The sequence below is a fragment of the Pipistrellus kuhlii genome, unplaced genomic scaffold, assembly GCF_014108245.1.
Source record: "Pipistrellus kuhlii isolate mPipKuh1 unplaced genomic scaffold, mPipKuh1.p scaffold_m20_p_6, whole genome shotgun sequence".
In the NCBI taxonomy this organism is placed as follows: domain Eukaryota; kingdom Metazoa; phylum Chordata; class Mammalia; order Chiroptera; family Vespertilionidae; genus Pipistrellus; species Pipistrellus kuhlii.
Genome location: NW_023425562.1, coordinates 40,488,448 through 40,512,963, shown reverse-complemented (window position 1 = coordinate 40,512,963; position 24,516 = coordinate 40,488,448). Strand labels below are relative to the sequence as shown.

General features: G+C 35.4%; 1 protein-coding gene across 6 annotated transcripts in view; it reads left to right on the top strand.

Moving 5' to 3' along the window:
* The window catches only part of CCDC102B (coiled-coil domain containing 102B), a 138,285-nt gene that overhangs the window by 95,835 nt on the left and 17,934 nt on the right, over window positions 1-24,516 (top strand). For 4 of the 6 annotated variants that reach the window (XM_036418902.2, XM_045574468.1, XM_045574466.1 and 1 more), the window contains one exon: window positions 23,573-23,676. The exons of the other annotated variants lie outside the window; for them this stretch is intronic. In XM_036418902.2, coding sequence (XP_036274795.1) covers window positions 23,573-23,676 — 104 coding nt within the window. The remainder of the gene's footprint in view (window positions 1-23,572; window positions 23,677-24,516) is intronic. 6 annotated transcript variants of the gene reach the window in all.

Here is a 24,516-nt window from a genome sequence, read left to right as displayed (position 1 = left end):
AGTCTGAATAGGAAGACTGTAGGAAGGCTCAAGAGAATGGTTCTAGGTTTTTATGTTGTCATGGCTATTTATTCCTGTGAATGGCTTTAATATGCAAGTATTTGTTGGACATGGTGATAACTAATTCTCTGTGTTTGCCAATACAGTCTTTAAAAATTGCTTGGGACTGAGCCATTGGCAAGGAAATAATAAAATTCTGTGGGGTTTGAAGGGCTAATGAAGCATTAGTTCCCAAAGAGTTGAGTCAGCAGTCGAATCACGTAATTTTAAAAAATAGCTGTGATATCTGTCTTGTTTTCCCAGCACCATTTATTGAAGAGACTGTCTTTACCCTGTTGTATATTCTTGCTTCCTTTGTCATAGATTAATTGACCATATAGGTGTGGGTTTATTTTGGGGCTTTCTATTCTGTTTCATTGATCTATATGTCTATTTTTATACCAGTGTCATTATGTTTGGATTACTATGGCCTCGTGATATATTGATAGCTTGATATCAGGTAGTGTGATACCTCCATCTTTGTTCTTCTCTTTCAAGATTTCTGTGGCTACTTGGGTCTTTCATGCTTCCATATAAGTTTTGAGATTATTTTTTTCTAGTTCTGTAAAAAATTCTATTCTAATTCTGATCATAGGTGTGTTTATTGCAATTTTCCTTGCCTTGTTTCACTATAGTATATTAGGAATGTATGGGGGAAAGAGTGCACTACTTGTCTTTTGAGTATATAGACTTCTGGAGCAAGAAAATACATTTTGAGATCTGATGTAGGTATTATCATTAGATCTTTGACTTTGAGACCAATGCTGAGATTGGAAGATTGCTTGGGTAGTCTTTCTTGTGGAAAGGGTAAAAATTGTTTAATAGGTAGGGAGGAAATCAAATAGTTTGTGACTAAGAGCATATGCTACATTATATTGAGGGAGTGTGCATGTGTGTGTTTTGATATTTGCAGCCATTTTTAAAAATATATTTTATTGATTTTACACAGAGAGGAATTGAGAGGGACAGAGAGTTAGAAATGTCAATGAGAGAGAAACATCGACCAGCTGCCTCTTGCACACCCCCCACTGGGGATGTGCCCACAACCAAGGTACATGCCCTTAACCGGAATCGAACCCGGGACCCTTCAGAATGCAGGCTGACGTTCTATCCATTGAGCCAAACTTGTCCCGGCAGATATTTGCAGCCATTTCTGTGGGAAGAATATAGACCCAAAGTTGAACAGTGGGCATGGTCCTCTGATTTGACAAATGAAATTTGTGCTGCTATCTAGTATAATATTTTAGGACCATAATTCCATGTGGATAGTATTTAGATAGATGCCTAGAAATAGATGTGTAGAAATACACATTCAACATACAAAATATTTCATTGTTCTTTATGTTCAATCAGTTGATCACCAGAAAGAACTGACCCAAAGCACTCTTAACTGGTATGGGTTTTGTAATCTGGGTTATTTTATTGTAGTTGTCAGATCTCTAATTTTCCTCTGATAAAGGTCATCACTATTTTAGGTGGCTGGGAATGAAATCTCCCCCTACCCCTCCTCCCAATGTATTTTATTGATTTTAGAGAGAGAGAAAGGAAGAGGGAGAGAAACATCCATCGCTTGTCTCCAGCATGCCCCCTACTGGAGATCAAGCCCCCACGCAATCTAGGCATGTGCCCTGACCAGGAATTCAGAGACCTCTTTGGTTCCTGGGTTGATGGCTCAACCACTGAGAATCCTGCCCAGGCAGAATGACATATTCTTCATGGAAATAAGATTTTGCATTAGATATCACTTAGTATTTTCCCAATTTGACTTATTGTTGAGAAGCCAGGAAAACTCTGCTGAGCCTTTTAATTTCATACTAGCAAATTCTTAACACTTCAATTAGCTAAAATTAATGTTTAATTACAACTTGAAAATACAAAAATTTCTAACTCCTCTAGTTAACAGATTTTAAATAAATGGAAAGGAGATATTATTCCTCTACTGCAGAAAGAATAGATATTTGGGGCCATAAGAGAAAACTTAGGGTCTTGATTTAAAAAGCAAATTTAAAAAAATTCTCTTTTAAATGATTTGTTTTTCTTTAAGCAAATGGTTTTTAAAAATTTTAATTTGATATATATTTGTTAGAAGCTAAACATACTTTTGTCATCATTTCTTTGAAGTCTTTCTGGGATTGTATATTACATAATATAATGGCAAAATTTAATTGGAACTTAATTACCATAATGCAGGGGCTATTACATACATATCCACATTAAAATACAAAAACAACTGACTACTTCAATAAATATGGTGGACAAAACAGTCTAATGAATGATATAATAATGCAATAAGCAAAACTGTTAGAGAGGACAAATGCAACTTAAACTCACAAATTTATTCTCTAGCACATAAGAAGCTAGGGATATAATATAAACAATTACTAAAACACATGGTGTTCTGCAATGTAAAATTAATTTCAGGAAGGCTAAAAGACAAAATGAGATGAGGTTTTCTAAAGAATCTTTTAAATTTTGTAAACAATATAACATCACATAAAAAGGGGAAATAAAGGGAAAATTTGACAGTTACTCCACCCTAGTATATTATTTCAGTATACTGATTTCAAATACCTAGACAATTTTATGAATAAATCGCAGTCATCATTTACAAATAATATACTCTACTTTGTAAATTACCATAGCCAGTTTTCATGTTGTTATGTAGTTTCAAAGTTGGTATTTCAAGGGCTGGTATAATATTCATTTCCTTGGATATAAGTTTATTTAATCAATTAATCTTCCCTGATTTAAAGCCATTTGGATTTTCTTTTCCCAACATAATCTTATGTGATTATTTTTATTTATAGGCCATTTTTCTCCATTGGAAAAAAAGTTTAGTATGTGGAATTCTTTGGTTAAAAATATGATTATAATATGATTCTTCATATAGGCAGTATTACCAAATTTCTATGTTCCTCAATGATAGGGCAGATTGTATAAATGTTGAGGCCATCAAATGCCAAATCATAACTTCATCTTAATTAATGCAAAAACATGTTAAATTTTAAGTTATCTATCTATATCTATCTATCTATCATCTATCTATCATCTATCTATATATCTAAAATGTTAGTGTTCATCCATGTGTGACCAGTTGCTATAATGCACACTGCAGATGCTCAATGCAGGAGATGTCATGACAGGCACTTGCCATTTACGGAAAAATGGCAGCACAGACCTGGTGCTGACAAACCAATTCAGCTTCCCCCAATTGGGACACAGGCTCCACACTACCCTGGAGTGTCAGCCCACCAAATTACAGCTGATGCTGCTGGGACCCCGTAGCACAAAATGTGGTCCACACTCCAGAAATGGTGGCTGTGGGAGCTGTAATGTTGTCACGTAGCAATGCCTGGCTTCTTCTCCCTAGCGACTAGCCTCTTTGCAGTTTCTTCAGTCCAGGAACAAAACCCACTTTATAGCCAGGTGCAGGCACTTTGCACTTTAACCAAACCACTGTGAAGCATTTTCCCATGCCTCATCTCATTTGATCCTCACAGAAGTATTGGAGTAGGTAGATGACTCGATGAAATCCTATTTTCTTTTCATTAGCCAGAAAACGAAGATTTAGAAAGCTTAGAAACTTGATCCTACTGAAAAGAAGAAAGAAATGGTGGACCTTGAAAATGACTTCAAGTTTTCTTACTATACAAAATATAGTGAAACACTGCTGCAGTTAAATATTTTACCCTTTGTTCTCCCTGCATGATCTATAATAATGACCTACTTTGTGTTGCTATTTACTGCTGTGTTGCTCACAATTACCTAAAAGAGAAGTAGAGATGCTTCACTAGGTTGAAAAAAGTTTAGCTAAATCAGAAAGCAGGTCTAATTAAGCAAGTTTATTATATCTATAAAAGGCTAAGTTGACTCGTGCATGTGGGATACATTTAAAGCTCTCACTGGCACCAATTACACACATGTGTTTTGATCTGTCATTGTTGATCATGATTTGGTTGACACTTTTACAATATTATAGAGAAAAGATAGTGATATTAAAATATTTCTTGTAATTAATTTCCTTTCAGTGTGCACAAATCCGTGCACCGGGCCACCAGTTTATTTACAAAATCATTCGAATTGCTAATTGGATTGACTTTGAATTTTATATAGTTCCTTTTGCTGAACTCCTTTCCCTTAGTGAAATTCAATACTCAATCTTGACTTTTCTCAGTTTTTTAGTAATAGTTTTCATAAATGAGAGAATTTTTTAAATACCAGTGGATTTTTGTGTTAAAATAAATGTAAGTCATGGGTAAAGACTGCCTAGCCTGGAGATGTCCCTAATTCACAAACCATGCTACAGAGGTGGAGAGTCAGCATGTAGTAATTACAAAATAAAAGTTCTTTGGCAAGAAGACTCACCTTCCTGTAAGATGATGTTTATGCTTTAAGCAATTCATAAATTTCTCCCTCAAAGTAACATTTATTGACCTAGGTGCTTAGTGCAACTGTATATATAAGTTTATAAAAGATAGATAAAATAGTTCCTAGTATAAGGGTGAAAGTCTAATGCAATGACTCTCTAACCTGGCTGCCCCACAGAACAAACACTTTGGAAGATTTAAAAAATATTTATATTCAAATCTCACCTCCAAAATCTGAATCAATTGTTATAGGTGGTGCTGTGCATGAGTATTTTTATAAGCTTCTCAAGTGATTTTAAGGTCTAATTAAATATCAGAACCACTGGTCTCATGAGAGAAGGCGGCAGCCACCATTAAGTCAAATTCATAACTTTGGTCCCCACTGAACACATATATTTGTGATGACAGATTCTGTACCAGTAGAGCATAAATAAAGTGGCTAGCTGTTGGAAAGAGGCTCTAAGTACACTGTAGTTGGTACCTGTTAGAATTGTAATACACAAAATTAACATAAGTATACAAATTCAAGAGATGAAAAAACACTTAATCATTGCTAAAGAATAAGATACTATTGGGCCTTAGCTGGTTTGGCTTAGTGGACAGAGCATTGGCCTGCAGACTAATGGGTCTCAGGTTGGATTGGAGTCAAGGGTACATGCACTGGTTGTGGGCTTGAGCCCCAGAAGGGGTGTGCAGGAGGCAGCTGATCAATGGTTCTTTCTCATCATTCATGTTTCTATCTCTCCCTCTCTGAAATCAATAAAAAATATATATTTTTAAAAAAGATACCATTGGGCATTATAAGCTCACATCCAAACTGTTAATGTTTTGCTAAAGGCATTGTCAGTCTTTATACTTAGCAATTATCATCTTATTATTATTACAGCTTAGCTCATTCTGGCCTCACCATTGAATGCCTTCTGGTGTCAAAAAAGTGAGTCTTTTAAAAAGTCTAATGAATGTGAGAAACACTGTTTAAACCCACAGAACATTAAAAACTAGCTGTTAATTTAGATAATTAGATTTCTTTGGAAGGACACAGAAATCCTTTCCTAGACCTAAAAATATTTTGGTAAAATCTCATTTACACTGTACTAATTTTAAAATTGTGAGACTAGTGATAGACTGAAATTCACATTTATCTATGAAAAAGATGTGGTAAGTGTTTCAGGTGATATTAAAAAGAGGCCAGCTGCCGGTTCACATGGGGACACAAGCGCAGGCCAGACTGGAGATCTGAATTGAGCTGTAGGAAGCAGCCCAGTTTATTTAATACTTATTGCTTCCTAACTTCTATGTTAGGTGTCAAAATATACTTGAGTTCTTTAAAAGAAGATGTTTTTATTGTAACAGGAGATATTCAGATATAAATGTGTGTCGTTAAATGTAAGTATCAATATATGTCAAGATGGTGGTATTCACCAGGCTCCCAGACACAATGTTCTGTTGCTTTTCCTTCCAACGTTGAAGGGTATTTGCAAGTCACGTGTTTGTCTTAATTATTTATTGTCTGATACCCCTTCTGTCTGCACCTCAAACTGTGACAGAATTCCATGCAGCTGACTCAAATGTCTCTTTCCATGAAGACACCGTAGGCACAACACCATGAACAGGAATCCAGCATTTCAGTCTTTGTATATTTCTAATCTAAGTCATTCTGATAATGCCATTCCACTTTCTGTGCATGACTTAAAGGTTGCCCTTTCCTGCAGGCATTTATCCCAGTCTTGCTCTCTCCACTTCACCAACACACTCCACTGCCCAGTATGGCTGTCCTGCTTCAGGACTTGGAAGCACAGCAAAGCCATCTTCTTAGCTCAGACTTGTATGTCTTTGGAACGTACAGCCTGAGAGAGGAACTGAAGGAAATCAAGACATTTGAAGGCCTATGGAAAGGGTACACCAGCTTCATGCTGATTATGAAAGATTCCATGGCAATGCTCCACTTTGGATAGTGGGGGAAACTGTATATGTGTATACACACATGCATCTATATTAAAATAATTTATACATAATGCTTAAAATAAAGCAACTTTCTTTAATTGTTTATTCCATTCCTGTTGCTACAAAAATTTATTCCTTTTTTTATTCTTTAGAATAGCTGTATTTGTTTCTTATCTTCACAACCTTCATTCTAACCACACCAATGATATTCTGACCACTACCTCTATCTCAAGAGAAAAATTATCAACATCATCAATGTTCTCCATACTTTTAAAACCAGTGGTATATTCTCAATCTTCATCTTTCTCAATATGTAATAATAACTTGACATAGTAAGTTCCATCATAAAGTAATTTACTTAACAGGCTCTAGAAAATCAGCATTTCTTGGATTTCACCTTCTGCTATACTCTTGATTTCAATCTTGTTGATTTCTCTTCATCTCTCCAATTCTACATGTGGGAGTTTCTAGGATTACCCCTTCAGTTATCTGTGCCTAGCTACACAGTCACCTCAAAGGTGATATCTTCAACCTCATGGCATTAGATGCCATCTATATGCTGATAAATCTAATTCAGTTCTTTAACCCTGCTCTTCTAGTTTATTCTATTGCACAGGTAAAATAGCTGAGCCATTTTTTATTCCTCTCTTTCCCCACATATAAAATCAATCCTCACATTCATTCTTTAAGTTTCATATTCCTAACATGTCATAAATATGACCACTTATTTCCAACCTTTATGACTTCCAGTCTTGCTCAAGGCATTCTATTTTGTCTGTTCCACACTAATGCAGGCTGTTAATAATAGGGGAGCCTCGGGACATTCAGAGTATATGAGAACTCTTTCCTTTCCCTTCAATATTTATGTAAACCTAAACTGCTATAGAAAATAGTCTGTTAAAAATCCCTTAACTTTCTATGTGCTACCAGTCCATTAAATTTGTAGTCAATTAAAAATCGTATTTAATTTTAGTACCTATACTAACAAGATGCATTTACTTTTAAGTACTAGGTATACCAAATTAAATGCTTTATAGCATACTGTCTGTTAGAAGAGTAGTCATCTTTAAAAAAAAACCTCAACTTAAAAAATATTCAAAAAGGGAACTATAATTGCATTCCTAAATGTAGGTATATGGTTAGTAGGGTTATCTGATGAAAGTTGAATAACGGGTGGCTGTTTGTGATAGCAATTCTTCATAAAATTTCCTGAATACCAAAGAGAGTGAACAAGTAGCTTTTAACAATGCCACATTTCTTTGATGTGTAGTTTATTAAAATGAGAATTTCCTTTGTATTATATAAAATACACAGTTATCTTAATATAAAATATATTAAGATGTTAATAGTTAATAGAGTTTATTACCCAAATTTAGAAAAATAAGATCTTCAAATTGTTGCATAATCATTATCTTACCCATGTAGAAAGTCTTATGCTGGAGTATCTGCATGGAAAGTATTCACTCAGTGGCCTAGGCATGTAAGGCAAAATTGATGTATTGCTTAACAAGGCAGTTATTATCCTGTTGGACTGCCAGTAAGCAATTGTGAATTTTTCCAACCCTCTTCCCACTTTATTCATTCATATGCATTTAAGGCATGTTTGTTTGCTTTCGTTTATTCACTTATGTAATAGTTCTTTATCAGGAGGCTAAATGTACTAGACTTGTGCAGTGTTAGTGAAAACAATCTCTAGAACTATTTACAGTTAGTCTGCAATGAACTGGACAACAACATTCCAAGCTGGGATCTTGGAAGCATATATTACTATCAATAGTATGTAGCCATCTGAATGACATGCCTTATGCTCTACTAATTGGATGATGTGCTTCCCATTTAAATGTAACATATGCAAGGAGGTATGGGTCAGACATGTGAGGACATTTTTGCACTGATTCTAGAAACTTCCAGTCAAAGTAAACTAATCATATTAGGAGCTCATCCAGCATGGAATATATTCTATTGGAAAAACATTCTTTAAATCAGCCGTTCTCAACTCTGAAGGACCCAGAGAAGTAGTCTGGAGGCCTGTGAGATCTAAATTACTTTCATAATAACGTAAAGATTTTGGGGGGCCATTTTCATTGCATTGACTTTGTATTAATATGCAAAATAAAAGGTAGATGAAACATTCAGTTGGTTCCAGTAACTCAGATGGTAGGGCTCAGCTATGTTCAAAGAAGGGTGTGAAGACTGTTAAATTTTGGAATCTGAATCTTGCTCTACTGAAACAATGCTTACTACCTTCTCATCATTTTTTACACATGCAGAGCGAGAATTAGATTTCTGTTTTAAGGAATGTGCTTTAAATATTGGTTATCTGTCTTTATGCCATCAGCAGTAATGAGTCTCGTTTGACCTTTGTAATATCATGAATACTATGACTGGAAGTGCTGTGTTGGCATTAAATTAAACAAAGTGTGCCAGAATTTGTCTACTTACTCTTTAGGGAGAGATGTTTTATTTATATTTCAGTACTGCAGAAATCTTGTAAATCATGACTGTTTCCATTTACAATTCCTGTTACTTAAAGTAGCTTAACTTGATAATAGGGAGAGCCCTAAGTTGATTATAAAGTGATTTTTTTTTTAACTAGGAAAAAAAGTAAAATAAAATTTAAATATTTTCACTATATTTTAAACACTTGTCTAATATACCAGTTAACCCCTTTTTTTTTCTCATAGTAAGCAATTCAGCTACTATTGCACATGTTGGTCATTTGTGATAACAATAATCAAAATTATTGAGAGGAAATGAAAGTTTCTTGGTGGAGAGAGATCTGGAAACATATGGCTAATTGGACCAGCTCTGAAATAACTACAAATATTACAGTAGACAGTGCAGGAAGTTTGGAACTCAAAAGCTTAAATATTATTCAACAAATAATGAAGGACCTATTTTTAGAAATATTATACTTTCAGAATTCTTTCTCTTTCTATGAATCTTCCATAATAATGTGGCCAAAAAACCATCTATAGGTTATGCAGGCAAAAGTCCATACACTAATCAGCATGTATCTCTTCTTTAAATGGAAGAGTATATATTTTATTACAAGGTTTTATATTTGAAACTTCTTCATTAAAAGTTGTATTTAGTTTGTTTTGTCTTATATTCTATCTCAGGAAAGAAACCCATAGAAATGCTTTTAGGTGACTATGAACCAAAATTGTTTTTTATTTTATTATTTTTATTTTTATATTTTATTGATATTTTACATAGAGGAGGAAGGGAGAGAGAGAGAGCTAGAAACATCGATGAGAGAGAAACATCAACCAGCTGCCTCTTGCACATCCCCTACTGGGGATGTGCCCGCAACCAATGTACATGCCCTTGACCGGAATCGAACCTGGGACCCTTCAGTCCATAGACTGACGCTCCACCACTGAGCCAAACCAGTTTCAGCGAACCAAAAATCTTTATTCAGGAAAGAGAAGGTACCAGATAAGTAATGTCCCTGCATATATTTTGTCGCTAGGGAAATTGAACCCAGATACATATTTGTATTGTAGAGCAAAACATTTCTTCTTTATATAGTATGTTGTTCCTCTTATTGTCCTTTCAGAGGTTCTCTTCTAAACTAAAAAAATAAAAAGAATATCCTATATAATAAAGGCTAATGTGCAAATAGACCAAACAGCAGAAAAACCGAACAGGCGGTTGCTATGATGTGCGCAGAATATGGCGGGTGTTGGCCAGAATAGGAAGGTGAAGCAGGTGATCTGCTTGCCAGACCAAGGTGGGGCACTGGTCGCTGTCATCAGGTCAAATGTCTGGTGGTTACTAAAAATTCTTTGCTCCCACATGCCACGGTTCCAGTGCACTGAGCTGTCAGCGATTTCAAGCAGTGGCTGCCAGCCCTGATCTCCCCTGAAGGCTTCTCCACCTCCCCTTGCTCCTGAGGTGCAATTGGGGCAGCAGTTGCTGCTAGCACCCACTGCTGGCACCAGACCCAATCATTCTGCATTGTCAGTGAATGCGAACAGTGGCATCAAGAGTGGGGCTGCTGGCAGATAAGGTGCTGGGGGGGGGGGGTGTGTGGCAGGAGGGCCCAGGCAAGGGTTCATGCTGTTTCAAATGGTAAAAGTTCCTTCCTTTTTATAGCAGCATGGTATTCCATTGTGTAGATGTGCCAAAGTTTTTTAATCCATTCACTTGCTGATGGCCACTTAGGCTGATTCCAAATCTTAGCTATTGTAAATTGTGCTGCTGTGAACATAGGGGTGCATATATCCTTTTTGATTGGTGTTTCTGGTTTCTTGGGATATATTCCTGGAAGTAGGATTATTGGGTCAAATGGAAGTTCCATTTTTAGTTTTTTGAGGAAATGCCATGCTGTTCTCCACAGTGGCTGCACCAGTCTGCATTCCCACCAGAAGTACAGAAAGGTTCCTTTTTCTCTGCATCCTCGCCAATATATTCAATTGTTGATGATTGTCATTCTGACAGGTGTGAGATGGTGCCTCACAGTCATTTTGATTTGCATCTATCCAGTGATTATTGACTTTGAGCATGTTTTCATATGTCGGTTCGCCTTCCTTATGCCTTCTTTTGAAAAGTATCTATTTAGTTCGTAGCCCATTTTTTATTGGATTGTTTGTCTTCCTTTTGTTAAGATGTATGAGTTCCCTGTAAATGTTGGAGATTAAACCCTATTGGAGTTATTGTTGGCAATTATGTTTTCCTATGCAGTGGGTTGTCTTGTTTTGTTGATGGTTTCTTTTGCTGTGCAGAAGCTTTTTATTTTGATGTAGTCCCATTTGTTTATTTTCTCTTTAGTTTCCATTGCCCTAGGAGCTGTGTTGGTGAACATATTTCTTTGGCATATATCTGAGATTTTGCTGCCTGGATTTCTCTAGTATTTTTATGGTTTCCAGTCTTACATTTAAGTTCTTTATCTATTTTGAGTTTATTTTTGTGTATGGTGTAAATTGGTGGTCTAGTTTCTTTTTTTTTTTTTTTTTTGCTTGTGTCTGAACAAACTTCCCAGCACCATTTATTGAAGAGACTTTCTTGACTCCATTGTTTGTTCTTGCCTCCTTTGTCAAATATTGAGCATAGAGGTTTTGGTTGATTTCTGGGTTCTCTCTTCTCTTCCATTGGTCTATGTCTGTTCTTGTGCCAGTACCAGGCAGTTTTGAGAACAGTGGCTTTGTAATACAGCTTGATATCTGGCATTGAGATCCCTATTTTGTTCTTCTTTCTCAGGATTGCTGCAGCTGTTCATTTTTTTTAAAATCTGTTTTGTGTGTTTTTGTGTTTGTTTTCCAAATGAATTTTTGGAATTTTTTTCTAGATCTGTGAAATATGCTATTGGTATTTTAGTGGGGAGTGAATTGAATCTGTAGATTGCTTTGGGTAGTATGGACATTTTAATGATGTTGATTCTACCAATCCATGAACACAGTATGTTCTTTCATCTGTCTTCCTCTATTTTTTTTTTCCAATGTCCTGTAGTTTTCTGAGAAAAAGTCTTTTACCTTCTTAGTTAAGTTTATTCTTAGGTATCTTATTTTTTATGTTTGCAATGGTAAATGGGAATGTTTTTTTAATCTCTTTTTGTATGTTCACTATTGGTGTATAAAAATGCCACAAATTTCTTGTCATTAATTTTGTATCCTGCTACCTTGCCGAATTCATTTATTAAGTCTAATAATTTTTATGGAGTCTAGGGTTTTCTATGTACAGTAGCATGTCACCTGCGAATAATGATAATTTTGCTTCTTCTTTTCCAGATTGGATGCCTTTTATTTCTTCTTATTTGATCACTTTGACTAGCACTTCTAGTACTATGTTGAATATAAGTGGGGAAAACAGGCATCCCTGTCTTATTCCTGTTCTTAAGGGAAATGGTTTTAGTTTTTCCCATTGAGTATGATGTTGGGTATAGGTTTGTCATATAAAATTTTTATTATATTGAGGTATGATCCTTCTATTCCCACTTTGCTGAGTGTTTTTATCAGAAAAGGGTGTTGGGCTTTGTCAAATGCTTTTTCTCCATCGATTGATATGATTGTGTGATTTTTTGTCTCAATCAATTTGTTTATGTCATAATATTCAATCTATCTTTGAAAATGTCCTTTGTGCATTGGAGAAGTATGCATATTCTGTAGCATTGGGTTGAAATATTCTGATGTCAATTAAATCCACCTGATCTATTGAGTAATTTAGGATTTCTGTTTATTTGCTGAATTTTTGTTCAGATGATTTATCCAGTGGTGTCAGTGGGGTATTAAAGTCCCCTACTATGGCTGAAGCCGGTTTGGCTCAGTGGTAGAGTGTCGGTCTCCGGATTGAAAGGTCCCAGGTTCGATTCAGTCAAGGGCATGTACATTGGTTGCGGGCACATCCCTGGTAGGGGGTGTGCAAGAGGCAGCTGGTTGATGTCTCTCTCTCATCGACGTTTCTAGCTCTCTCTTCCCCTTCCTCTCTGTAAAAAAAAAAAAAAAAATCAATAAAAAAATATATTAAAGTCCCCTACTATGTATTGCTATCAGTTTCTCTCTTGATATCTTCCAGAAGTTGTTTTATATATTTGGGTGCCTCTGTATTGGGGGTATATATGTTTACCAGAGTTATAACTCTGTAATTTGTAATCAGAGTTATAACTCTGATTAATTTGCTACTCAGGTTCTTTTGGGGATGGTGCTACTCGTGTGATATCTTAGGTCTTCTGGGCTTGGTAATATAGTGTAGCTCCCTACTTGAGCTTTTTGGGTTCTCTTGATGTAGGCCTGCGAGCTGGAAAGGCACACCTGCGGTGTCTAGAAATCAGCAGCTGTGGAGGTGGTGTACCAATTTTTGCTGTCTTGCGCCCTTGGTAGAAATCCTATGTGCCCAGCAGGGTCCACTGTGGCACCCAGTGGCTGCCTGTGGATCGGGAGGCCTGTATGCTGGAAAAGCGTGAAACTGTAGTGTCCAGAGTTCTGCAGCTGTGAGTGGAAAGATTGTTTTTGCTGCTGTGCCTGTGATTGGATACGTGCACGAGCTCCCGGTGATGACTCATGGGGACACTTGCGATGTGTATGCCAGTGTAGTGCACTGAAGCACTATGAAGGTCCCTGGCACTGAAGCCATGCCATTGAGGTGTCTATGGGCAGGTATTCAGGAAAAGGGAATTAAAAATTTCTACCGTGGCGCAGCGCGCCCTTGTCTGTACAAAATCGCGCCCAGCAGGGGCTCACAGTGGCTCCTGAGTTACCCGCGGAGTGGTAGCCCTGGAGGCCTGCATGCTGGAAACATGGGTGCGACTGTGGTGTCCGGAGTCTGCTGCTGGGGAGGGGAAAGTTGCACTTACAGCTGCGGGAGTGCTGCACCTTTTGAGGTGGCTATCCCAGGGTCCATGGGTAGGACAGCAGGATTTTGGCTGGAGTGGCTGCCAAGTCAGGGGCTGTGTTCAAGGCCTGTCTGGCTGATGAATTCCCAGAAGAAGCCACTCTCCCCTTCAAGATGATGTGGGCTCCCGTGTCTGATTCTCACAATCTAGGGAGTGCCTGCAGGGGTGGTAGTCTCTCCCTGCCCCAGAGAACCTTGTCTGCCAGCCCCTGCTGCTCCTCCCCAATTTAACTGTCTCTCATTCACTCACACACCACACACATCCCCACACTCTCCTTCCATCCCCTCACTCACATCCCTTCCCTCATTTCCATCCTACCAGCCACCATCTTTCCCCTTCTAATTGTCTTAATACCTTGAGCCTTAATTATATTCTAACAGAGTATTTACTCTTTTTTAAATATTCCATTTGTTCCTTTCTTGGATGTTTGTCATGTGGCTATTAATGAAAATGCCATTTCTGCTTCCATGTTTTGTGGAAGCAGATTTCTGACTCACTAGATTGTCACCTCTGTAGATGGCCTAGGATATGACAGGCCCTATCTTGATAACTGTGCTAAATGGCTAGAATAAAGAGCATTGAGGAGTTTCCAAATCATGTTATCATTTAAAACAGAGTAGTTTTGTACTGACTTTTCCTGTTTCTAATGCCTAAATTCATTTATGAGAATTTTATATTTTTAATCTATTTTCATCTTTGGTTTTTCTATAATTTTTTTGTTGTTGTTGTTAAAACAATGAGTAACTGGATTTTTATACCTGTATTCAACAATAGTTGGAGAATAAGCCTTGTGTTTCATGTCATGTGAGAATAGCTTGAAATTTAGGACACAAATGGCAATTTCATTTCTTTCATTGAGTTTCATGATGCTGGAATTCATTCCAATATCCAAAGGCAAGGAGGCACAGAGCCCAGTGCTCTCCCAAAGCTTCCTTCTGAAAGCAGACATCTGTTGTGTGTTAACTGAGCAAAATAAAATAGAGGAAGGATTGTTTGTTCCTGCATCTTTATTAGTACTCCTGTTTCTCAGTGAAGAGACTGATCATCATATGATATATGTATTTCCCAAATACAAGTGTTGTCATAAGAATTAATATTATTTGACAGTGCTTTGTCTTCCTTTGATATTAGACAAGCTATTGTTATGCTCTGTGCAAATTTTTACTTTAGCATATCACTCAGGTCAATAAAACGAAGTCAGTTTTAACACAGATTCACATCAAAACCCTTAGGAGACATTGGTTACAATTAAATATCCTTACCTTTTGGTCACACATCTTTATATAAAGAGATGTTCTATTGTTGTCTTTACTTTGGGTAAAATTAACACCAATTAATTGTTCCTTATCAAGATGCCACACCATCAACAATTGTAATATAGTTGCCCCACATGATCCAATGGAACCCTTGAGTGTTCTCTCAGATACAAATTTGCCACATGATATCATTGCTCTGATTCTGCAGTTGCTATGGTACCCTGAATAAATTCTCAATATTGGTCCCTCAAGGCACAAATTAAGAGTCTCCAGCATTCTGGGATGTCAAGTGCTTAACTTCCACTGGTCATGATGCTAATTTGACTTCTTGAAAAGAAAAGCAGCTCTTGAACTGGGATAAATTGTTGAATAGAATGCTTTTTATATAAATATCGATCATATAAGATTATCTAGGTTAATACAGTTTAAAGCAGTGCCAATACTTTTTAGATGTATTAAGGCATCATTGTCCATTTACCCATCAAATTCTTAAAGAATATGTAAAAGTTTATTATATAGAGATAAAAGAATATGTAAAAATTTATTATGGAGAAATAAAACATACTATATAGAGATAAAATAGTCTAGGTTCAAGTGGTACAATTATTAAACATAACATTCTTAAGACCTTTGGAATCACTGGATATATTCACATTACTTAATTCTATAGTATCTACAAAATAATTTATTTTGATTTGGCTTAATATAAATATTATAGCAACTGAAATGTCTACATTACTTTATTTATTTGAATAGCTTTATTGAGATCTCATTCACATCATAAATTTCACTCATTTAAAGTTTAAATTTAATTCTGTGGCTTTTAATAAAATCATAGAACTGTGCAATAATTACTAAAATCTAATTTTAAAACATTTTCATAATCCCCCAAAGAAATTACATACCTTTTAGAGTCCTGATACATGAAATTCATGCATGAGTAGGCCCTCACAGCCCCAGCTTTGTCCAGAAGGTCATCTGGACAGACATTCTGCTGTCCAGCTGTAGGGTCTATTTGAATATTATGCTTTTATCATTATAGATTTGCAATCATGCCCCATTCTCTCTTTACCCTCAGCACTTTACAAGCACTAATCTACTTTCTGTCTCTATGGAGCTACTTATTTTGTACATTTCATAGAAATTGAATTATAGAATCTATGGTCTTTTGTAATGGCTTTTTTCACTTAGTATCAGGTTTAAGAGTAATCCACTATTGTAGCATGGATCAACATTTCATTCTTTTTATGGTCAAATAACATACCATTAAATGGCTATAGCACATTTTTTTTCTTCAGCTGGTTATATTTGGGGTATTTCATTTTGTGGCAAATACAAAAAAATACTGATGAGCATTTACTTGTTAATTTTTTGTATAGATGTATTTAAGGACCACCAAACTTTTTCTAAAGTGGCTGCAGCATTTTATTTTTCTAAAGTGGCTGCAGCATTTTATAGTCTCACAAGCAATGTTTGGAGGTTCTAGTTTCTCCACATTTTCACCAATATTTGTTAGAGTCCATCATTTTTAATTATATCATCCTTATGGGGGTGAAGTGGTATCTCATTTTGGTTTTAACTTGAATTTCCCTAATGACTTAAGGTGTTGGTCTTGTTTTCATGTACTAATTGGCCATTTCTATACATTCTTGGAAGAAATATATATTCAGATCCTTTGCCTATTTTTGAGGAATTTTTTGAGTTGTCCTTTGTATATTCTGCATAGAAATCCCTTTTCAGATACATGATTTGCAAATATTTTTCTCAATATGTAGATTGTCCTTTCAGCTTCTTAACAGTTGTATGTATTAGGAGCATAAAAAATGAGTTAGAGAAGTCTAATTTGTTTATTTCTTCTGTTGCTTGAATATAAAAAAACATTACTTAATTCAAAATTAGTAAGATTTACTCCTGCATTTTCCTCTAAGAGTTTTATAGTTTTAGTTCTTATGTTTAGATCGGCATTCCACTTCAATTATGGCTTGTGGCTATCTAGTTGCCCCACGATTATTTGTGAAAAACCGTTATCCTTTCTCCTATCTCTTGGAATATATTGACATCCATGTCACAATCCAGTTGACCATAAATATAATATAATAGTTTCTTCTGGACTCAGGACACAATTTCATTCCATTGGCCTAAATATCTATTTTTCTGCCAGTAAAATATTGTCCTGATTACTGTTTTTAGTAAGCATTTGAATTAGAAAGTGTCAGTTCACTAAATATGTTTTATAATGTGTCCATACTTTATTATTATTATTTTTAAAAATATATATTTTATTGATTTTTGTACAGAGAGGAAGGGAGAGGGATAGAGAATTAGAAACATCAATGAGAGAGAGTCATCGATCAGCTGCCTCTTGCACACCCCCTACTGGGGATATGCCTGCAACCAAGGTACATGCCCTTGACCGGAATTGAACCCCGGGCCCTTCAGTCCCCAAGCCGACGCTCTATCCATTGAGCCAAACCCATCCCGGCAATTATTATTATTTTTTTTGTGTGTGCCAGTTTGGCTCAGTAGATAGAGCATTGGCCTGTTGGCCAAAGGGTCAAGGATGTGTACCTGGGTTGCAGGCTCCTCTTTGGCCCAGATTGGTTGGTTGCCTCCTGCATGCACCCCAATGTGTTTCTCTCACATCAGTATTTTTCTCTGTCTCTCCCTCTCTCTAAAAATCAATGGAATAATGTCCTCAGATGATTAAAGAAAAAAAAAATGTTGATCTCTACCACAGATTTACCAACATGTGTTTCCAAAGAGAAAACAACACTAATGCTATATCACAGCCATTGGGAAAATTATTCTGGTTTTTGGTTACAAATATAACAATAAAATCTTTGGGGGAATTATTGCTTCAGATCATTGGGAATGAAATTTAGAGCAAATTGTCTCCAGGTTTCCAAAAATGGGAATTCTGAAATTTGAACCGGTATCATTCTTTATAGAATTATCCAATTAAACCAATTACTTACAATCAAACATATCTTTTGCTATAAAGAATTTAATGTGCTGATTGAGTTATCAAAGTGAAATATACTCATTATTTTCATTAACCCTATATCTACAACAATTACTTTGCTAAGTTAGCTATTAGAAAAGTTAGTTTATAGAGTTCAAAGATCAATACATTATTTCAGTAATACATATATCCATTGCTGGCTTCTTTAAGATTTCTTAATTGTCCAGTAAAACTTACTTTAAATGTAAGTACTTGAGTTTTAGTGGTGGAGACACAGTGCAATATACAGATCTCATATCATAGAAATCTACATCTGAAACCTATATTATCTTATTAACCAATGTCACCCCAATACATTTAATAAAAAAAGTATCTGATAGAAACTTAGTAGCCAGTTTAACAAAAGCGTGCAAGTCAATGAAATATGTATAAAAAAGGCCAGTATGGACACTAAAAAAATAATTCTGGTAAATTGCAACTACAAGACTACAGAACATATATATTCTGTTAAGATCACATTTTATTTTTTACTACCTTTGTCATAATTACTTGGAGTCACTGAATTCTACATCATCCAACAGTTTATGTGTAACTAGTAAATAACATAAATGAATAATTATTACATTGTGTTACATGATCCTATTATTTTTCAAACTATATACTTAGCAAAATTTTCAAAAGGCAACCACTTTCCATCACCAAGAATTTTTAGCAAAATGTTCCTGTTAACCTTGCTGAATTTTTTTTCCCTAGGGAAAGAGTACATTTTGGTGTAATCTTTGATATAATTGTTTAGAATATTTCAGTTCCAATTATAAGTATCTGTCCAAAAGTTAGTCTTAATTATTTGAAGTTGGCCAGCTGTCATAGCCACTCATTTCTTTCAAAGGCTATGTGTAACGTGAATCTGGTTGAGGGAATTTGTGAACAGGAAACGTACCTGAATTTGTGCCATCATTCCTCATTAGCTTAATCACATCCCAAGCTGGACAGATTAGAAAGACACCGAGTGTGGGTGCCCTGGAGCAGAATCAGAGCAGATTGGCCAGAAGGACTTGCCAGAACACCTGATGCTCAACATGTCACTTCAGTTTCTGGGACAGAAATCAGTCCTGTTCATCTGCTAATGGAAAGATGTGTCAAAACTGATTATCAACGGTTTCCAGTTAGATTTTGATACATATTTGTAATACAAATCATTTGGGATTTATGTGTTGCTATCTGCAATGTCTAACAGGCTTTTCTAGTCTTGTTTTCCTTATTTTCTATTTTTTTAAAATGTTTATAATTTTAGAGAGAGGGAAATGGAGAGAAAGAAATACATCAATTTGTTGTTCCACTTATTATGCATTCATTGATTGCTTCTTGTTTGTGCCCTGACAGTGAGTCAAACCTGCAACTTTGGGGTATCAGGGTGACACGCTAACCAACTGAGCTACTCAGCCAGGGCATTATTTTCCTTATTGTTTCAATGATAGAAATTAATATTTTCTAGGAATTGCAGCTGCAGTTGTTTTAGCTGAAGTTATTGCCTCTATATCACCAAGGCTTACAACTATAGCTGGGACCTTGTTATATTGCCAGCTTGATAAGATTATAGATATGACAGTATATATATTTTTTGAATCATAGATTTTGGGGAATCTACTCACATTTTCACCAGACGGCCTGGGGCTTTACAGAGTAGTATTAAGAATAAAGCAATTATATGTACTCTCAGTAAATATTGAACTGGATTTATATGACATAAAAATGTTTTAGGATACTACCGATATATAACTTTAAAAAATTACACTCTACTTTTTTTTGGCAAAAAATTGTTAACAAAAGCGAAGGACATTTGTTACTTTAGTCTATCCAGCACATACCTATTAAAAAAAAAAAAAAAAAAAAAAAAACACATGCAAACACTATTCCAAGCATGTGAAATCCATACATGGATTAAATGTAGATACCTTAGTATGAACTTGCATTCCAGTGGCAAAGGACCAAGACAGTTCATATATAAATCATGAAACTCTTAGAAAGAAAACTTATCAGCATTCTTGCTTTATGTGCCATATACATTATTAAATATGGTGTTTGGCCTCAGATTTAAGTACATGAAAGACATGAAAGAAAATTAATCATTTAGATATCTGGTGAGAGCCAGAGACAGAAAATGACTACTAAAATTTAGTTTGATGAATTGATAAAAGTAAGCAGCTGGTATACTGGAGTAGCTAAGGAAAGCCCCATCCTTCTGGCCAGGGTACCTGTGTTTTCTACTCATAATATTACAAGGACTGGCTACATCAGTATCGCTCAGGATCCTGGGGAAATGCAAAAGTCCTGAGCCCCACCAGTAGCATTATTTGCATTTTGGACACTTTTTATTACACCTAAACTATGCTTAAAATTAGTTTAAAAGTATATTTATTTCTTATAGATTTTATAAGATCGTGGTACAAATTTAGAAAAGTCAACAGCTAGAAATTTCCACCAGTATTTTGGTATTATTTTTTAAAATAATTTTGCATGAGACGTTATGCATTACTCAAAATGTTGTAAGGATTTTTTTCTTAAATAACATTTTGATGTCTGCAGAATGTTCCATCAGAGTGATGGACTATAATTAAATAATATTTTTAGTAACCATTCAGGTCTATTTGACTTTGTCATGATCATACTAAAAATAATTTGTACATGAAGAGCTGATATGTGTCTGTAATTTTTTTTCCAGATATTTCAATACATGATGAATAAAAGACCATGAATGTTAATTAAGACTTGTGATATATACATCTCTATACTCCACTTTTGACTATAATAAAATAACATATTATACTCTGTTCAATCTATAATGTGTTTCACATAGTTCAACCAAAATATTCCTTAAATACGTAATTGTACCTGTCCGTGATGAAGCTTTCCAAATAGTCATCCTATGTCTCATATTGTATTCATACATTAAAATCAATAATGATATATCTGAAGCTGAAACATTATAAATTGAAAAAAGTATAAAAGACATTGTTTATATTTAGGTAATTTAGGAACTGTCCTTGGAACTGACACTGTCATGCCAATAAGTGGGTTTTTCAAGTAGATATTTAAGAAAGAAATATAAAAGTCTTTGAAGTAAATCCAGTAAAACAGTGTTAAGCTGTTAATGAGTAAATTATATGTCATTGAGAGACTTAAGGAATGACTTACAAAATATAAAATGTACCATGTTCATAAACAAAACAATTTTTCAAAATAATGTCAAATGTACTTAAATCCCAGAAATAATGAAATTCCAAGCTAAATACAAATAGGGTTGTTCATGGGATTTACTATGCTGTTTTTAAAACTATGAAGAATCAAGAATATTCTTTATATTTCTGAGGAAAAGGGCTTTGGGAAAAGGGAGCTTGGCCTGTGTTACATTAGGATTTACAATGAAGGCACTAGGAATTCAGTGTGAAAGGTCAAATATTAATCTCCACAGAAGAACATATAAGCAGACTTTATAGAACAAACTTTATACATGGGATATATAAAATTTTAATATGACAGATTGCTATATTAGATCAATAGGGGAACAACTTATTCAATATATGTTCCTATTAAAATGTGTGTCTATATAGAAAAAATAAAATTGGTATTTACCTCAGATAACATATAAAAATTAACTGCAGCTTCACTGAGGACTTAAGTGACAAATGGAAAACTATTAAATTTTATTTGAAAATACAGATTTCTCTGAACTTTGATTAGGGAAGTATTTTTAACATTATTAAATATATCCCAACTATAGTATAAAATGTTGATCAATTTTATTTAATAAAATAAGCATTCAAAGAGCTCTTAAATAAGTATAAAAATAAGTTGTGAATTTCATATATACTTGGTGAAGATATTTGGAACACATAATTAACAAAAGGTTAGTATTGAGATTGTAACATTAACATGTACAAAATATTTTTAAAAGAAAGCTCCTAGAAGAATGAGCAGAAGACCTAAATAGGCACAAAAGAAAAACACTCGGCCAAAAAAATGTAGGGCTATCAAAAACCATTATTAATCAGGGGTTGGCCAGAGTTTTAATATCTCACAACATTGAGTATTGGCAAAGCTGTGCTCAAACAGATCCCTTCTAATTGTCTTTGGGAGGCAAATTAGTGGGGAATTTTGGGTATTATCTTGTAAAATTAAACATCAACAAAGGATAACCTGGCAATTGTCCTCCTAGGTGTGTCTCAAGAGAATACTTTGCATCAGAATACATATGCAAAAAATGTTCAGAGCAGCATAAGGCTGCAAACAATCTAATACTCATGGATAGGAGGGTGGCATGACATCCTAGCCTATGCATGTAATATTATAATGTACTAGTGGCCCAGTGTATGAAATTTGTGCATGGAGTGGTGTGGGGGAAGAGTATTTTTCAGCCAGGCCTGCACCCTCTCCAATCTGGAACCCCTCGAAAGATGTCCTACTGCCGTTTTATAAGGATTGGGCCTAAACCAGCAGTCAGACATCCCTCTTACAATCTGGGACTATTGGCTCCAGCCACTCACCTGCCTGCCTGATTGCCCATAATCACTCTGTCTGCTGGCCTGCTCATCCCCAAATGCCCCCCCTTCACAAGCCTGATCACCTCTAGCTGACCCCCACTGATGGCCTGCTCACCACCAACTGGTCCCCCTGCTGGTCTGCTTACCTCCAGTGGTCCCTGCTATCCCATCCTGGACTGATCACTTCCCAGCAACCCAAGGACCCAACCCCTCCTTTTTTTTCTTTTTTTTTTTTCAGTGCCTCCTTGAATGGAGGCCTGGGCTGGCTGGAAGCAAGTATCTAGGATTTATCTTCTATAATTGAAACTTGTAGCCTTGAGCAGTGGCCAGGGTTGGCCAGGGCAGGCGGGAAGCTTGGCTTCCTCCATTGCCAGGGCAACCCAAGCCTCCTGCTTGCTCCAGCTCCATGGCCACCCCATCTTGGTTGGGTTAATTTGCATACTCACTCCTGATTGGTTGTTGGGTGTAACAGGGTGATGGTTAATTTGCATGTTTCTTTCTCATTAGTGTAGATAACAGACAACAAATTACACTGAGATGCTAATATAGGTGTCTTAGCAATTGAATTTAAATAGCAAATGTAGGAAGATTACATATAGTATGATACCCACAATACCCATTTTTTATGTTTAAGTAAAAAAAACACCTAAAAGAAAACAATATATTTAAAAATATATATTTGCCCCAATATACTATACTATACATATATACACATAACACAGTTGGAATATATATACAGATATATGGATAAACACACATATGCTATGCTTAAATGTATACCAATACACACATAAATACGTGTTAATACTATATGTTCTCAAAATTATGAGAATAATAAGCATAGGTTTTGAGACAGTGACTTAGGTAGAGGAGCAATGAGGGGGGAGGGAGGGGAAGGCAGTGCCTGGGTAGAAAAAATGTCAAATATTCTAGAGTCCATGTAGATATTTATTTTATTATTAAATATATGCATTAATTATATTATTGAAAAATAAATGCATATTTTTATATATTAATGCATACACACAAAAGAAACTTACCAGAATAATGTACCATTTTAAAAATTGAGAAAATCCTTTTAAAAACAAGCTCTATCATTTTAAGTCAAGCATTTTCTACTTTGCTTTCAGCTTGATGATGTCCTGAATCAGATCCGTAAGCTCCAGAGATCTCTGGATGAACAGAAAGAAGTCAATGAAAACTTAGAATCTGAACTCAGGCACTTACAGAACCGGTAATTATTTCACAAAATGTGTTCAAGTTTGGGGCCTTAGAAAAGAAACTCTTGGTATCTTTTTTAAAAAATCTATCTTAAATATCAATAACACTATTTTTATTAGCTAGAAATATTAAGGAAAGAAGTTTACAATCAATACCTGAATCAACAGACATCTAGCTTTTATACTTTTTGTAATAGATGTCGAATATTATAGAAAAGTCAATCTGAATATTCTAAAACAACTCCAGTTCTAAAAGTTATAGACTTTCTGAAAGACAGTAGGAGCTTCCAGAATACATTTCACAAAAAACAGAATTATAATATCTGCAAGAAAAATTAAACTCAGTAAGCCATATAGTTTGCTGAGTCATTGATAAAAGAACCAGTGTATTAAGTAAAAGTAATAGATTTGTGAAAATATGTGTTTTATCTACATGATTGAGGTGACATGTGTGAGAAAAGTTTTCACCCTAGAGAGGTAACAATGAGTGTGGTATAATTCTTGATACAAAGCAATCAAGGGCAGTGGTGTCAAACACTATGGTTTGTATTATAAGGAGACTGAAAGAACAAGGAAGATTTGCACTCTAATTTACATAAATATTCTCAGAAAAGAAAGAGATTGCCTGTGATTGAAGCTTAGGTAAAGCCACAAGCAGTCTAGGCAATGAATAGGGCTTTTGACTTTTCTCTAGGTAGACATTTGCAGTAAAACCACAGAAAAGCCCATAGCATTGGACAGTAGTATGTTGGTATAAATCAGGCTGAAATAAAGCTGTTCTTTCCCTCTGAGTTAAATGAACAAAGCCAAGTATAAAATTGTACTTAGAGGAAAAGTTCCTTAAGATATTTGGA